Source organism: Galeopterus variegatus, unplaced genomic scaffold, assembly GCF_000696425.1.
Source record: "Galeopterus variegatus unplaced genomic scaffold, G_variegatus-3.0.2 Scaffold192, whole genome shotgun sequence".
In the NCBI taxonomy this organism is placed as follows: Eukaryota; Metazoa; Chordata; class Mammalia; order Dermoptera; family Cynocephalidae; genus Galeopterus; species Galeopterus variegatus.
This window is the reverse complement of record NW_007726303.1, coordinates 671227-689885: the sequence shown is the minus strand read 5'-3', so window position 1 is coordinate 689885 and position 18659 is coordinate 671227. Positions and strand designations below refer to the sequence as shown.

The 18659-nt window shown below is 37.8% G+C and overlaps 1 protein-coding gene across 1 annotated transcript in view; it reads right to left on the bottom strand.

The window, feature by feature from the left end:
- Nucleotides 1-18659, bottom strand: part of POLQ (polymerase (DNA directed), theta) — a 110718-nt gene that overhangs the window by 11605 nt on the left and 80454 nt on the right. Inside the window, exons 22-26 of the mRNA XM_008564934.1 lie at nt 16344-16470; nt 15625-15746; nt 11633-11817; nt 9882-9993; nt 3851-3975 (exon numbers count right to left, since the gene is read on the bottom strand). Coding sequence (XP_008563156.1) covers nt 3851-3975; nt 9882-9993; nt 11633-11817; nt 15625-15746; nt 16344-16470 — 671 coding nt within the window. The remainder of the gene's footprint in view (nt 1-3850; nt 3976-9881; nt 9994-11632; nt 11818-15624; nt 15747-16343; nt 16471-18659) is intronic.

Below are 18659 nucleotides of genomic sequence, written 5' to 3'. Positions count from 1 at the left end.
GTTCTCACTTATTGGTGGGAGCTAAAAATAAATAAATAAATTCACACACACACACACACACACACACACACAAAAACGGTGGGGGGGAAGAAGACATAACAACTACAACTCCTTGAAGTTGATACAACAAGCAAACAGAAAGGACATTGTTGGGTGGGAGGGAGGAGAGGGAGGAGGGAGGGAGGTTTCAGTAATGGGCCACAATAATCAACCACATTGTATATCGACAAAATAAAAATTTTAAAAAAAAAAAAAGAAGAAGAAGCAAGAGCACTGCAAAAATAAATAAATAAATAAATAAAAATAAAAAAATAAAAATGAACCTATAGTTTTGTGTTTGTGCACAGGGGAGACAGTATTGTTTGCTGGGAGCATAAAGAGGCCTTCTGGAGTGCTGGAAAAGTTCTATACCACGATCTTGATGGTGGTTATATGGATATATACGTTCGTAAAACTTCAAGCTTTGCACTTAAGATTTGTGCCCTTTACTGCTGGTATGTTCTCAATGAGAATTCAAAGAATAAACAAATTAATATTCTCTCCTCATCTAAAACTACTAATAAGAGGAAGGCCAGACACAATGTGGGAGAGAATATTTTTCACACATGTAAACAGTGGCAGGTTTCGACACAAAAGTAAAAAAAGGTAGACAACAGAAAAAATGAACAAGAAAACTTAAACAGGCATTTTCCCAAGAAAAAAATCCTAAATGGCTAGTACACATTTGTAAGGTTACTCTACTTTATTAGTATTCAAGGAAATGCAAATTAAAACTACAAGACACTACTTTATACCCACTAGAATAGCTAAAATTATATTAGCTTAATACCAAGTGTTGGCAAAGATGCACAGCAATGAGAACTCACATACACTTCTGATGGGAGAACAAATCGCTACAACCCCCTCAAAAAACAATTTGGCTTTATCTATTAAAGTTAAAAATATGCAGCAATTCTACAAATAGGTCTTTACCAAACAAAATGCAAGTATATGTGCAGCAAGAACCTTGAACAAGAATTTTGAAATAGGCAAGATCATAATAGCTTCAAACGGGAAACCCAAATGCCCATCAACAGAAAAATGGATAAACTGTAGTATATTCACATAAAAAGGTACCTACAGGAAATGCATGAATGAGTTGCCTACATAATTTTAAGTAAAAGAAGCTAGACACAAAAGAATACACATATCTGATGTATGCAGAGTTTGAAAATATGTAAAACAGAACTACAGTGGTAGAAATTATGATAGTGATTATTTCTGAGAAGTCAGTGGGTGGTGATTAGGAGAATGCATGAGGAAGGCCTCTGGGGTGCTGACAATATTCTGTTTCTTGACCTGGGTGGTACTTACACAGGTGTAGCTCTATGATCATTTAGTGAAATTTACATTTGTTTTCTATGCTTTCTCTGTATGATTTTCAATACAACAAAAGTTTAAACAAATAAAACAAAACAAAAACAAAATCTAGCTATGTTTATTCCTAACTTAGAGGGCTGGAATACTTTTTTTCTCAGCAAAAACATAATGAATCAGTTAGAACTTTGATTGTTAAGTTTTGGGGATGAAAAAGGCTTACTCTCACATCCTTAAGTACAAAAATATTAGTTTTCACAACTTATATGATTCATTTGCATTAATAACTCTGTACTCCATTTTTCCATCCTGTAAGTAAATCTCAAAAAACATAATCAATTCCTGTTAGCCTAAGTTCAAATTTCTCAGCATGCCATTAGAAGCCTTCTAACTTTCAGAAAATGCCTTCTAGTTTCTAGCTGGATCCATCCAACCAGTAGAAAATTATCTACCCCTTGGTGACACCTCCAACTCTCCATTCCTCCCAGACTGGCTTCTAGCCAATCCTCACTCAGTTATCCACCTGTGATTGTCTTTTTCTCATTCCCAACAATCTAAATTTTAAACAGCCTTCAAGAATCTGTTCAAGTCCTACCTCCTCGCCAAAGCCTAAATAATTAAGTATGTAAATAATGTTTTTATGTAGTTTTTGTTTGCTTTATCTCTTCTAAGACTTAAGACTTATGTTTCTTAGTGCATCAATTGCAATGCCTAATTCACTTAGAAATATGGTAAAAGCCTGATAAACACTTTATGTCTGTATGTGGCTATATGGCAGGCTAGAGATAAAGAAGTAACAAAAAGCCAACTACTCTTCCATGGTCCCTAAAGGCACTGGTGCTCTAAAGGCTTCAAGCTCCAAACAGAAGTTTGGCAGTTAGGGAGCTGGGAATTTTCATTACATACAATGGGTAATGGGCACTGACATGCAAAATTATAGGGGAAAAGCAAAATACAACCAGTTAAAAATAGGAAAATTTGGATTATAACAGAAGTTTAAATGCTCAGATACACAGAATACCGTGATGGTTAATTTTAGGTGTTAACTTGACTCGATTAAGGAATACACAGAAACCCAGTAAAGCATTATTTTTGGGTGTGCCCATGAAGTTGTTTCTACAAGAGATCAGCACATATGTCTGAGTGGACAGAAAGAGAAAGATCCATCCTCAATATGGGTGGGCACTATCCAATCCACTAGTGGCCTGGAGAGAACAAAAACAGAGGAAAAGGTGAATCTTCTGCTCTATTTCTGCTGGAGCTGGGATATGCTCTTCTCTCCTATCTGTGGACATTTGAACTCAAAACTCTTCAGCCTTTGCATTCCAGGACTTACACCAGCGGCACCCCTGGCCCCCAAGACTTTGGCCCTGAACTGAGAATTACCCCATCAGCTTCCCTGGTTCAGAGGCTTCCAGACTTGGACTGAGCCACACTACCAGCATCCAGTTTGCAGACGGCCTATTGTGGGACTCCTCAGCCTTCAAAATTGCGTGAGCCGATTCCCCTAATAAGTATCCTCTCATATATTTATATACATATCCTATTGGTTCTGTCTCTCTGGAAAACCATGACTAATTCAAATATTCTTATGAATCCCAATGACTTCAGAAAGAGATTTTAATCATAATTTGAGCAAATATCAATGTCTTTAAAATAATGTTAAAAATAGCCTTGTTCAATATTTTGGATATCCTAATAACCTCTGATGAGACAGTGCTTTCAAAAAAAGTGAACAAGTAGAATGAACCAAAAAGTATCAAAACTGAATGACTGGCTAATCTATGAGGAACATTAGCAATCTGGTCTGATATGACAAATTAGGATGTGGTATCTGAAACAAAAAACAATTAGAAAATGTATAAAGTTTGGGGCTGGCCCGTGGCTCACTCGGGAGAGTGTGGTGCTGATAACACCAAGGCCACGGGTTCGGATCCCATATAGGGATGGCCGGTTCGCTCACTGGGTGAGCGTGGTGCTGACAACACCAAGTCAAGGATTAAGATCCCCTTACCGGTCATCTTTAAAAAAAAAAGAAAATCGGGCCGGCCTGTGCTGATAACACCAAGGCCATGGGTTCGGATCCCATATAGGGATGGCTGGTTTGCTCACTGGCTGAGCGTGGTGCTGACAACACCAAGTCAAGGATTAAGATCCCCTTACCGGTCATCTTTTTAAAAAAAAAAAAAAAAAAAAAAAAAAAAGAAAGAAAATGTATAAAGTTTGTTCACAATTTATTACCAAAGCTAAGTCTTACTAAAACAGAATATCTTTAATTGAAGTATTCTTAAGTGAACCCATGTTTACATTAGATTCCCAAAGTTCAGCAAATACTGGCATGTGTTATCACTTCAGAAATTCTTAATGAAACCAATGGTTGACCTTGTATTTACAGAAGATCCCCTAAAAGGGACATTAGTAGCATTTAGTCATTGTTGAAAAAGTACATGTCACTGAAATGTTAAGTTAAAAATCCAGAGAAATTTCAACATACGTGAGCTTTATGATAAGGGTTGTTGTCTTTGATTCCTGGCAAATATCTACGTCTTCCCAAAATGGTCTGAACAAACCCATCTCTTTTACAATTCTTCACTGTCTCTTTCATGAAATGATTAATCCCTACAAAGAAAATACAGAAAAACTTAATTACAATCAAAGTCCATCTTTCCTTTCATTCACTGGTTTCAATATAATGAAATATATCAAAACCCCACCATGATTCTTAACACTAATATCACATCATCAAAACTATGCATACAAACTTTTGTTCACTTTTTCTAGACTCAGAAATTTAGAAACAAAGAGTTTAGAAATGACATAATCTAACCCTATCTTTGTTTTATAATCAACAACAGTAATAAAAAAACAGACAGGAAACTAAATTCCAGACAGAGAAGGTACCTAGGTGTTTTTACTCCAGGGTGTTAACACTATTCCACACTACTTTTCACAGATTTCTTTGCTTTGATCATGTTAGTAATATTTTAATGTTTGATCTTATCATTTCCAGGCTTAAAACATTCCCATAAGCTCCTTGTTACCATCTATGCTATGATCCAAAGTAGGACCTTATAGAAATTAATGCACGAGTTATAATAAATATTTCACTAGGAACATATCTGACCTACTTCGTAAAATTCAGAAAGAGTATTGCATAGTGCAGTATTAAAAGGCATTCATAGCCCCCAGACCAGCATTTGTCCTTCGCAATCTAGGTCTGTTATGATGTTTTATGGATCTCCAGGATGTATCCTTTGCTTCAGGTAAGTCAGTCTCTTCACTGCTCTTTCCTGATCCTGAACTCTCCTGGAACATTCCTTCTCTATGCACTTTATAATACAACCAGGTAACAGACACCATGCTGATCTATCTTTATTCATATGCACAGTCTCTGCCTTCTCAGAGCTCTGTTCATTCCAAGTAATAAACACTAATGTCTCCCAAATGAAAACCCTTACTGGGGGCTTTCTATTGTGTGGATGGCACAGGAAAGATACCTGGGAAGACGAAGGGTGAAAAAGAGAAAATGCTGCCAAGTGAAGTGCTGGTGATATCTGACCACTAGCAAAGGAACTTCAGAAAGCAATCAGGCTCTCATCTTTTTTCTTTTTAGAATTACTATGATGCTGCTGGGTGAAGAGCAAAGAAAAGGATGTTTGTGAGGTCCCACTTCTACAAATTTTCTCACCTAACTCCTATAGGAGGACTTCAAATATTCAAACTGTAAGAAGTACTTTTTAAAAAAATCAATTCTGAGGTAAAATTTACATACAAGAAAAAGCACCCACAAGTGAACAGTTGATGCATTTTACAAATGTACACACCCCTATAGTTTCTACTACAAGATACGAAACTTCCCCTTCTTTTACAGTCAGCTCCCCATTACCAGCCTCAGACACTCAGTGACCTGCTTTATGACACTATATCTTAGTTTCTCATGTTCTTCAATTTCAAAAAACTTGAATTATACTATATGTTATTTGTGTTTGACTTCTTTAGCCAAGAAAAACATTTTCAAGATGTTTTTAGTCCGTTTTGTGTTGCTATAACAGAAATACCTGAGACTGGGTAACTTATAAAGAAGAGAGGTTTATTTGGCTTACAATTCTGGGACGGCTGCATCTGGCATGGGCCTCAGGTTGCTTCTACTCATGGCGGAAAGTGGCAGGCAGCCAGCGGGTACAAGCAGATCACATGGCGACATGAAGCGAGAGAGAGAGAGAAGGTGCCAGGGTCTTTTTAAGCAACAAGCTCCTGCGAGAACTAAGAGAGCGAGAACTCACTCATTAATCCCCCCTCCCCCCAGGGAGAGCATTAATCCATTCATGAGGGATCCGCCCCCATGAAGCAATCAGTTTCTACCACTGCGGCACTGGATATCAAATTTCCACATGAGTTTTGGAGGGGACAACACATCCAAACTCCATCATTCCGCCCCTGACCCCCCAAACTCATGTCACTCTCACATACAAAATACAATCATTCCATCCCAACAGTCCCAGAAGTCGTAGCTTGCTCCAGCACCAACTTAAAAGTCCAAAGTCCAAAGTCTCATCCGAGACCAAAAGCAAAAGTCCTTCCAGCTTTGAACCTGTAAAAGTCAAAACCAAATTTACCTACTGCCAAGACACAATGGTGGAATAGACATTGGGTATACATTCCCATTCAAAAAGGGAGGAATAGGCCAAAAGAAAGGAAAAACAGGCCCCAAACAAGTCCAAAACCCAGCATGGCAGACATTATGTCTTAAAGTTCCAAAATAATGTTCTTTGACTCCAAGGCCTGCATCCTGGGCACAACTGGGCATCTGGGCCCCCAAAGCATCAGGCAGCCTTGTTCTCACAGCTCTGCCAGGTACAGCCCAGTGGGCCACACTGGTGCCTGTGGCTTTTCCAGGCCTATGTTGCAAGTTACCAGTGGCCCCGAAGTTCTGGGGTCCTGGTGGCAGCCCTGCTGCCTTGGCTCTACTAGACATTTCCCTGGTGGGGCCTCTCTGTGGGTGCTCTGACTCCACTTTTCTGCTTGGCATTGGTCTAGTAGATGGCCTCAGCAGTGGCTCCGCCCCTACAGCAGGTCTCTGCCTGAACCCCCAGGCTTTTCCATACATCCTCTGGAATCTGGGTGGAGGCTGCCATGCCTCCACTGCTCACATGTCCTGCTGGCCTGCAGACTTAACACAACATGGATGCCACCGATGTTTCAGGCCTCTACTCTCCAAAGTTGCTGCACAAACCACACTTGGGGCTGCTGCAGCTGGAGCAGCTGGGACGCAGGGAGCAGGATCCTGAGGGCAGCTGTGCCCCAGCTCTGTCCTCCAGGATAACTCAGTCCTTCTAGGCCTCAGGGCCTGTGATGGTTGGGTCACCCTTCCAGACTTCTCAAATGCCTGCAGGGCTTTCCTCTCATTTTCTCCACTATTAGCATCTGGCTGCCTCACCACCAAGATAATGTCTTTAGCAACAAGTTTATCTGCTTCACCCTTGCAATGTTCTCTGGCTCTCTGCTTCTTTACCGCATAGCCAGGCTGCAAAGTTTCCCAATCCTTATGCTCTGCTTCCCTTTTAAATTCTGGCTTTATGTTATGCCTTTGCTGCCATAACTCAGAGTAGGCTGTTAGAAGTGGCCATGCAGCGTCCTAAATGCTTTGTTGCTAAGAAATTTCTTCTGCCAAATGCTCTGGTTCACAACTCTTAAGTCCCACCTTCCACAAAGTCCAAGGGTGTGTACACAATGCAGCCAAATTCCTTGCTATGGTGCAGCAAGGGTGATCTTTTGTCCAGTTCCCAATAAGTTCCTCATTTCTATCTGAGACCTCATCATCTGCATGGCCTTTACTGTCCACATTTCTATCAGCATTCTACTCGCCACCACATAAGTCTCTAAGACATTCCAAACTTTCCCTCGTCTTTTTCTCCTCTTCTAAGTCCTCCAAACTCCTCCAGCCTTTGCCCATTACCCAGTTCCAAAGCTGCATCCACATTTTCAAGTATCTGTATAGCAACACCCCCCTCCTCGGTACCAATTTTCTGTTTTAGTTCGTTTTGTTTTGCTATGACAGAAATACCTGAGACTGGGTAACTTATAAAGAAGAGAGGTTTATTTGGCTTATGATTCTGGGACAGCTGCATCTGGCATGGGCCTCAGGTTGCTTCTACTCATGGCGGAAAGTGGCAGGCAGCCAGCAGGTACAAGCAGATCACATGGCGACAGGAAGCAAGAGAGAAAGAGAAGGTGCCAGGGTCTTTTTAAGCAACGAGCTCTCGCGGGAACTAATAGAGTGAGAACTCACTCATTAATCCTCCCTCCCTCAGGGAGAGCATTAATCCATTCATGAGGGATCTGCCCCCATGACTCAATCAGTTTCCACCACTGCCACATCGGAGATCAAATTTCCACATGAGTTTTGGAGGGGACAACACATCCAAACTCCATCAAAGAATCATCAAAATATTGTAGTGAGTATCAATATTTAATTCCATTTCCTTGATCAGTAGTTTTCCATTGTAGAGATACACCAAAATTTGTTTGTCTATTCTGTTGATAGACATTTGGCCTAGTTCTCAACATCTGGCTGTTATAAATAAAGCTGCCATAACATTCATGTATAAGTCTTTATTTGGATATATGTTTTCATTTTTCTTGGGCAAACATTTGATAGTAGAATTGCAGGGTCATATGGTAAAGTGTATGTTTAACTTTATAAGAGAGAGCCATACTGTTTTCCAAAGTAGTTTTACCATTTTACAACTTGACCAGCAATGTAAAAGAGACAGTGTTTTCAATTTTAGCTATTCTAGTGTTTTTATCGTGGCAACTCTTTATGGTTTTGTTTTTCCCTTAAGACTAATGATAACAACATTTATTGTGGTCATTCATATATTTGGTAGTGTCTGTTCAGGGCTGTTGGTTAGCTCAGTTGCTTAGGGCAGCAGTGACAACACCAAGGTCAAGGGTTCAGATCCCCGTACCAGCTACCCGTCCCAAAAAAAAGATGTCTGTTAAAATCTTTTGACCTTTATTTTATTGGATTGTTTGCCTTCTGAGCATTGATTTGTAAGAGTTCTTTATATATTCTTTATATATTCTGGATGCAAATCCTTTATTAGATAAGTATGAAAATATTTTCTCCCAGTCTACAGCTTGCTTTTACATTTTCTTAATGGTGTCTCTGAACAATGTTTTTCTTTCATGATTAATTCAGTAGTATTATGATCTAAGAAATCTTTGCCTACCTCAATGTACAAAGATTTCTCTTGTTTTCTTCTGGTAGATACTTTTAAGTCTATGTTCTATATCAAGTTAATTTTTGTGTATGGTGTGAGATAAAAGTTGAGGTTCATTTTTTTCCCATACCAGAATCCAATTATTCTAGCTCCAATTGATGAAAAGACTATCCTTCATCCATTAAATTACCATGGTGACCTTGTTGCAAATCAATTAACCATATGTGTTCAGGCCTATTTCTGGGCCCTGTATTGTGTTCCATTGCTCTCTATATCTACCTTATGCCTATCTTGTTTATTGTGGTTTTACAATAAGTTTTGAAATCAGGGAGTGTAAATCCTCAACTTTGCACTTTTTTTCCTCAAAACATTATTCTGGTTATTCCAGGCCTTTTGAATTTCCATACAAATTCAGAGTCAGCTTGTCAAATTCTACATAAAAGCCTAATGCAATTTGATTACAACTGTATTGAATCTATAGAAAACTGTCATTACAACAATATTGTGCCAACCGATAATTAACAGGGTCTAAACCACATTTATTTAAGTATTCTTCATTTACTCTTAGGATAGCTTTGGAGCTTTCAATATATGTCTTGCACATACTCCGTTAAATTTATGCCAAGTATTTCATATTTTTTTGATGTTATTATAAGTGAAATACTTGTATACTTTTTTTTTTCTTGCAGTATTTCATTGGTTACTTCAGCACAGGAACATAGTTGATTACAAAAGGGCATGAAAGAACTTTTGGGGGTAATGGAGTAATGGTTCCATATCTTAGTTGTGATATAGATGATATGACCACATGCAACTGTCAAAATTCATAAAACTATACACCTGCAAAGGGTGAATTTTATTGTATGTAAATTATACCTCAATAAACTTTCAAAAGAAGAGATAATTTAAGACAATGATACTAAAACTGCTCTATAATAGCAATTATTCTCTCAGAGTTCCTTGTACATTTAATCAATGGTTTACTGTTTCAAACTAAAGCTATCTTTAAAAAAAAGCACTAAGTCAACTCCCAGACTTTATGGGAGTTACAATGGCACAGTAGCATTTACATCACCTATACTTGCTATTCCATCACTGTTCCTTCTTTTACGAAAAATCACATCTTATAAATAAGCATAATAAGTAAGGTTAATGTTATTTGCCCTTAACTATACTGATGAAAACTTCTGATTGATATTTTAATAGAAAATTCCTTAACAATTTTTTTTAATTAATGTAATATGGTAAGATGGTTGAAAAGAATAGCATCTAGAAGATAATTAGCACTCAAAGCTTCTTTACCTGTGTACCTGGATTTGAAAGAGTCAATATAGCAGGCAGCATCATTTTCTTTAATGCCCATCTGTTCTCCCAAAGATTTCGCTCCCATTCCATAAATGATTCCATAGCATATCTGAAAGGGAGTCATCACACTCAATAAGTAAATTAAAAGTCACAACTGCATAAAATGCAAATATACAGTTTATTGGGACTAAAATGTTGGTAAGCTTTTTATTTCATAGTGAGTCAAATAAATGATTAGATCTGTTCTTGCTGTGTTAGATACACAGAGGCTATACACACTCATATTACTTACTGCTATCTGAGATCTCAGCAAGACTCAGGGATTAGATGATTCAGTAGGAAAAAAACTGGTATAGCATAATAAACACCATTAAATCATGCAAGAACTTATTAAACAGAGGCAGGTCTCACTAGCAGGTAAATGTGTAGGTCAGGGAGTCAGAATGCCCAAGTTCTGGCATTCTGAACTTATCCTAAGTCTACCACTTATAGCCCTGTGACCTTAAAACAAATTACTAACTTTCCATGCCTCAGTTTCCTCCTCTATAAAAAGGGGGTAGTAATAAAAATAATACCTATTTCATGGGTTGATTGTAAGGATTCCATATAGGAATATTATAGGACCCCACAGAGGGAATTAAATAGAGAGAACAGAGCTAGTTTTCTAAATAGTGGAAGAAACAAGTGTTGGTGCTAAACTGATAGTGGTGAGAGAAAGTGTTTCATGCCCAATGAGCCAGTCAAGAATTACAGCTGTAAGTAACTAGAAGTGTAAATGTAAGAAAAAGGTAAATGTAAAGCAGGATCTCAGAGCTGGGGCGGGGTGCCTTCAACTCAGCCAACAATCCTACACTCTTGAAAATGGCATCAGATTTCCCATAGGTCATGTGGAAAGGAAGTATTAGTGTTAATCCAGGCCAGGAAATGGAATAAGTGTGGCCTTTGATTTTCTCTGTGCCTAATACAGGTTGAGTATCCCTTATCCAAAATGCTTGGGACCAGAATTAGATTTCAGATTTTTTTGGATTTTGGTGTATTTGCATTATTCTTATCAGTTGGGCACCCTACGTCCAAAAATCTGATAATGCTGGTGCTAAACAAGTTTCGTATTTTGGAGCATTTCAGATTTTGGATTTTCAAATTAGGAATGCTCAAATTGTAGTCATCCAGGAGCAGGAACTAATATGGATCCATTTCAAAGGTACAAGTGCAGCATGAAGTTTCAAAGGTGGATTAGTTAACCAACAGCTTCAAAAAGCTAAAAAGCTATCAGTTATTTATTATAACTCACAGCTCAGCAATATTTATTTTTTTATCAAACATTTACAGAGCACCTTCCATGCAAAGCACTATGGATCAATGCTGTGGGAAAATACAAAAATGAAAACAGGGAAAATTACCTCAAGACACTTACAGACTAGAAAGAGATTTAAAATATATATATATATGTATACGCACAAAAAAATAACAACCACTATCACAAAAACAATATCTACCACTTTTAAATAAGCATCTACTGAGTACCAGTGCATGTGGCTTTCCTGAGACTAAGTGGCCTCAGACCGCAGTCTATCTGGTTCTTTCTATTGCCTCTATGCAGAAAAGTGCAATACCATTAGACAGTCTCAGATGAATGTGGTCTGAAAGATCTGCAATGGAGAAATTGTTCCTCAACTGCAAATAACGAGACAATTTTTTTTTTTGAATTATTAAATTCTTCTCATTTACATTATGTTCACTAAGATCACCTGTTTTGCCTGTTGCCTCAGATCATCCCCAACAGACTCTGGCTCAATCATCTTCCAATCTGCTGCAATGCTCCTGAAAACATCAGCTCCAGTGTTTAACACTTGAATGAGATGACGATCATGGGATAAATGAGCCAAGATCCTCAGTTCAAGCTGGGAGTAATCAGCAGCCAATATTAAACCACCTAAAGTAGAAATGATATTAGAAAAACTAGTAAAAAGTTCTATATAATATAATCCAAGTTCTATATATTGAGCAAGATGACAAAAATTTAGTTCTAACTTAGAACTCTGAGATCATGTGTTCCTTACTCTTAGTATGATGCAATTCAGTTCTGTATCTTAGATCATTTTTTTCCATTTAGCTTTCAACTACAAATAATACATGTAAAGCCACCCCTGGTATCTGTCCTATTACCACTGTGAAGTGCTTTCCTCAGTCTTCCCAGAACACCTGGCATATAACCTAAAATGGTTCTTTCATGCCTCTCTCACATGGCACTGAGTTCTTAGAGATAGGAAACTTAATTTTCCTTTCCATTGCATAGAAAACCTTTCATTTCCTGGTATGTAATAGGCCCTTAACAAGTGGTTATTGAATAAGTAAATAAATTAATTAATGGAAAAACTGGTATCCAATGCATGTACATGTTAAGTAGGCTGGAGAGAAACATGTGCTTTGCTTCAACAATAAAAACGATATTCCACAATAAAATGAAGTGGACAACCAGTGAGGAAGAGTTATTAAGAGACTGAGATAATTTACCTATGGATTAGAAATGAGTGAATTAGAGGGCCGGCCTGTGGCTCACTCGGTAGAGTGCGGTGCTGATAGCACCAAGGCCGCGGGTTCGGATCCTATATAGGGATGGCCGGTTTGCTCACTGGCTGAGCGTGGTGCTGACAACACCAACCCAAGGGTTGAGATCCCCTTACCGGTCATCTTTAAAAAAAAAAAGAAATGAGTGGATTAGATATGCATGGCAAAAAGAAAACATATTTAAAAAATAAAAGCAGGCTCAAAGAAAAAGTAGGAAGAACATATGCAAGTGATATAACAAAGGACTCATTGCTATATTATAAAAAGAACTGCTACAAATCAAGAACAAGACAAAATATAAATAAGAGGCTCACAGAAATAATAAAAATAAAAATACCTTAAGCATATTAAAGAATTCTTAACTTCATTCATAATACGAGAAATCAAAATTAAATCTATAGTAATAAACAATTTTTCTGCACTTTTATTGCAAAAATCCAAAAGTTGGACAACACACTCTGTGGCAAGGCTGTGGATAAAGAAATACTCATGTTGCTACTGGTAATAATGGCAGCCTCCTCCCCAGTAGATGGAAATTTGACAATATCTATCAAAACTAATTAAAGACTTTTATTCTTTTTTTTTTTCCTTTTTGTCTTTTTTTCGTGACCGGTAACGGGATCGCAACCCTTGGTGTCGCGCCCGTACCGCGACCGGCAACGGGATCGCAACCCTCGGTGTCACGCCCGCACCACGCTCAACCAGTGAGCGGACCGGTCTCTACATGGGATCCGAACCCTCGGCGGGAGCACCACCACACTCCCAAGCGCTGCACTCTACCGAGTGTGCCACCGGGCCAGCCCTTAAAGACTTTTATTCTATGACTCAGCAAACAAGCCCACAGATTGCTGTATAGATTATCCACATAAACCAGCTTATGTTCATATTTCTTTAATGTAAGCACAAGTCTCCAGTATAAAAACATTAAATGAAAAAGCAAGGTACATGATGGTATATACAGAATGCTAATTTTTGTGTAAAAAATAGGGGAAGAAAAGATCATGTATTCCTATTTACTTATATCTGCATAAGGAAATACTGCAGGATATAAAGAAACTCATATATGTCTATAAGAGCTGGGGATAGTAGAGAGGGTAGACAGGGCAGGGAAGGAAGCAAAGCTCAATATACACCTTTTACATCATTTTTATTTCTAAACCACGTGAATGAATAACCTACTCAAAAATATATAAATACTAATTTACAATAAATGGCCACAATCTTTATGGCCTTCCTACCACAAGCAACTATAAAACTGGGCAAAATATGTGAAGTAACTGTCTTCAGATGTTAAACAATAAGCAGGGTAGAACTCTAATGACTGAGAAGGGAGGGAAATGTGGTGAGCCACACAACAGTCTCAGGTTTCTGAATGGAGGCACTTTCCATAACGCATTGCAGAGAAGGGGAGCTGAAAAAAGCACTATTTTCTCTGTGAGCTGAGGAAACATAGACTAGAGTTTGGGCCTATGAGGAAGCCAGAATTTGTGAGAACTTGGAGAGAAGGGAGTTATGCATAAAAGCAGCACCAGAAATACGCACAGGAATCACTTTGGGTTTTTGGCCAAATAGTAAGTTGTACAGGGAGAAAGTACAGGGGATCACACAAAGGGGGATCACACTGAAAAAAAAAAAAAAAACTATTACTAAAGAAAGAACAACAATGCATAGCTGTTAGCTGAACAACTACTTGAACAACATATTCTTGAATGCTGAGAATGTTCAAGTTCTGAGCAGACTGAGTGGAGAGATCTTGCTGAACAACTTGGGCACCAAGTAGAGACCGCAGAAAGATCACACCATATGAACAAAACTAACCTAGCCCTAGAGTAAAGGCTATTCTAAACATGTGCTAACAAAGCTTGAAAAGCCTCAAAATGATCAAGCAGATGTGAAAGTAAATTAAGCACCTGCCAGAAGCGGATAGACAGAAAAGACACTTTTTGTCTCTTAATTTCTTTGAAAGATAATAGACTGTTTAAAGTCAAAATAGGAACTATATATCTCAGAGTTTATAATAGTAATAGAAGGTAAATCTACTAAAAGAAAGGTTGGAAATGGAAATCAACTCCTTATATTATGGATGAGGTGGTATAAAATTATTTGAAGATAGACTGTGATGTGATGCATACTGTAAACTCTAAAATATCTAAGATATATAGTTAATAAGTCATTAGGAAAAATAAAATAGAATAAAATAGTCACTTAAAGTTTCTAAAAAGAATTTTTAAAAGAATAAACAGATTAAAAAAAAAGAAATACAAATAACAAGACAGTAAACTTAAATCTAACCATTTATCAATAATTACCATAGAGTTAATGGACTGAAGGCTACATTTAAATGGCAGAGATTTTCAGATCAGATCTATAGATATTTAATTTAAATTCAAAAACATTTAATTAAAGCAGTATAAAATATTGTTGCATTAAACAATTTATTGTTTAGGTAAGAATAAATTGACGGGTGAATGGATAAACAAAAGGTGGTATACACATACAATGGAATGTTATTCAGCTCTTAAAAATAAATTCTGACACATGCTATATAACATGGATGAACCTTGAAGACATTATACTAAGTAAAATAAAACAGGCACAAAAGGAGAAATATCCTATGATTCCACTTATATGAGGTATCTAGAGAAGTCTAATTCATAGAGATAGAAAGTAGAATAGTAGTTGACAGGAGCAGGGGTAGGAGAGTGGTGAGTTACTGCCTAATGGGTACAAAGTTTCAGTTGGGCCAGATGAAAAAGTTCTGCAGATGGATAGTGGTGATGGCTACAGAGCAATGCAAATGTACTTAATGCCACAGAACTGTACATGTGCAAATGCTTAAAGTGGTAAATCTTATGTTGGGTATATTTAACCACAATCTAAAAAAACTATAAATTGTATTTTAACTACTATATCACATAATGTATTACATGGTTTCAGCAGACTGCTGCTGATGAGCATATATCACAAAAGTTTCACAAAGAGCAGAAAATGAAGACAATAATGACTGCTATAAACTCGGCAAAACAAAGGGGAAAGACAGGCTCCACTGTAGACAGAAAAGATTAAAGGACCAGTGCATGTCTCTGAGTCGCACTCGTAATTCAGGCTTTATCAGTGCTTTGAAAAACATTCCCACAGCAATCAGAAGCTCCAAAACTATCAGCCACCTTACCTGGGAAAGGCACAAACGCATGTCGCATGCTAACTGAAAACGGCATTCCTCTGTCTGAGGCTCTCTCCTCCATCTGTGCCTGGTGCCCAGGGTTCAGGCTATAACTCTTCTTATTTTGTCCTCTGTGGTGCAAACAAGATCATCAGCTGGAATGAAGCAGTCTCAAATACACGCAAAGGTATGATTTTCAGTAAAGTCAATATTTCCATCTAAGAAATGTAAAAAACCTTACCTAAAACTCGCTTTAAAGCTTAACAAAGACATTAGACCTCTTTTAGAAAAAACATTCAATTAAACATTAAAACATTTCTGTAATAGCCTTTTCCAAAACCTGCCTCTGAGATAATTCACTTTCATTTAGCTCAACTCAACAAATCTCTTTGACCATATGCAACATAAATTATCTGTGCTTTTTCTTCTCTTTATGTGTATATGGGAGAGCAGCAGGAAGGATGTTGCAGACATTGCCAAACTATTTCCTTTAGTATTTGACACAAATAAGCACACAGTGCTGGTTGATTTAATCAGTGGCCCAGGTTTTCTGCCTTTCATCATCAACTAGCTTCTCTATGGATAGACTCAGGATTTAAAGTGGGTGGTGCCTAGAATAGAAATGGGTGTCTGGAAAATAAAATTAAAATAATTTCATTATTTTGTCTAATATGCAATTTTTAAGCCATGGTATGAATGGTATATTAATACAAAGAAAAAGAGTCTACCTGCGCATGGGAAGTAGGCCTTTGCCTAGAGCTTGGGAAGGTGGGCTTTCCCCTACTAGTGTTGGCATTTTGATCTCAAAATCTCTTGGCACATTCTGAATATTTGGTTCTGTAAAGGTTATTCGTCCTAAAATCAAGCAGAACAGACATAAAATTAGAAGAAGAAAAAAAGACTGCCCTTTATCAGTATTTGTATTTCTAAATTATCTTAAAATTGCATATTCTATTAATGCTAAACTGAAATTTATTTTTAAATGAAATATTTTTCATCATGGTCATGTGGCTAACAATGACAAAACGAATACAAGACCTTTCCAATATATATGAATATATGAACCAGCTATAATAGTATGTTTTACATTAACCCAACATTCTAGAAAACAATCCCATGATAAAAATTGGTCAACTGAACTATTCCTACACTAAAATGAGTACCAGATGTCAGCACTATAACATGTTAATGAGGAAAGACTAATCAAATGGATCTTAGGAAAAATGACTGTTGAAGTCTCTAAAAGCTGGTAATAGTGCCGCCCGTGGCTCACTTGGGAGAGTGTGGTGCTGATAACACCAAGGCCATAGGTTCAGATTCCTATATAGAGATGGCTGGTTGGCTCACTTGGGAAAGCGTGGTGCTGACAACACCAAGTCAAGGGTTAAGATCCCCTTACCGGTCATCTTTTTTAAAAAAAAAAAAGAGCTGAGAATGCACAAGATAGAGAGAAGAGTATCTTAAGAAGAGCACAATTGGGGCCAAAGAAGTAACTAATGTGGGAGACGGAGTAGTGGTGAGAGATGGCAGATGGAACATCACTTTCAGACATTGCTTGGCCAGAGAATGCACAAGATAGAGAGAAGAGTATCTTAAGAAGAGCACAATTGGGGCCAAAGAAGTAACTAATGCGGGAGACGGAGTAGTGGTGAGAGATGGCAGATGGAACATCACTTTCAGACATTGCTTGGCCAGTTTTCTTCATCATCATCATCACTCATCAAGAAAATTAACAATAGTACTGACATGGTTGAAAACCAGAATCAGGGGGTTAATGAATATTCTAGTAAACAGAATGCTTTTTAAAAATGTTTACAAAGCCTTTATTTTCCTCCAAATATTTTATATTTTATTTGTTCACTCATTGGTTGGATTTCACTGAAACATATAAGCACTGCTCAAAAAAAGTTTGTATAATTAATTTTGTTACTGCCGTTTTTATAACACATATATAGCAACACTAAAACTCTGCTTTATGACACTCTTCATGGTAACAGGCACTCTACTAGCTACTATACATATGATTCCACCTTCTTCTGATGAATCAGACATTTTAAGTGCTTTGGAAATTGTTTTTCTGAATAAACCTAATATGATGTCCTTGTTATTTTGTTTTTAGCACAAAATAAGTTGCTCAACCGGTGATAAGTTTTAATATAATTATAATCATTAAACGGCCTGTTTGGTGTTACACAGCTAACAAATAGCAGAGGAAGGTATCCATCACTCTTTTTACCTCAGCACACTGCCTTCTTTTCTATAATAATACATAATACTCAGCACACTGCCCTGGTCTATTGGTTGAATTAATGAGGTACCACCAGCAGGGAAAAAAGAGGGCAAAAATAAATTACAAACCATGAATGTAGCTTAATGAGATGAAATGGCTTTGCTATACTTAGGTAAGCTTATATTCCTAAAACATTACTATAAAATATTTTTATAAAAACTATAAATTATTAAAATATTGTATTTCTAAAATCAATAATAAAAATAGAATTAATTACCTTCTGCTTCATACAAAACAAATAAATATGAAACTCTAGGTTAATTTTGTCTTTTCTAGGTTGATTTTATTTTACAGAAATTTAAGTATTAGTATATGTTTAAAAGTGAGATCTAGGGCCGGCTGGTGGTGCACTGGAGAGTGCGCCGCTTGGGAGCGCGGTGGCGCTCCCACCGAGGGTTCGGATCCCATGTGGAGACCGGTTCCCACTCACTGGCTGAGCGCGGTGCGGGCGCAGCACCGAGGGTTGCGATCCCGTTGCCGGTCAGTAAAAAAGACAAAAAGGGAAAAAAAAATAGCTATTTGATAATAGTAATTGTACTTTTAAGAATCATTCTTAGGGGCTGACCCAGTGGCGCACTGCTACAGTGTGCCGCTTGGGAGCGCGGTGGTGCTCCCACCGAGGGTTCGGATCCCACATACAGACCGGTTCCCGCTCACTGGCTGAGCGAGGTGCGGGCGCAACACCGAGGATTGCGATCCCGTTGCTGGTCCCGGTCCGGTATGGGCGCGACACTGAGGGTTGCAATCCGTTGCC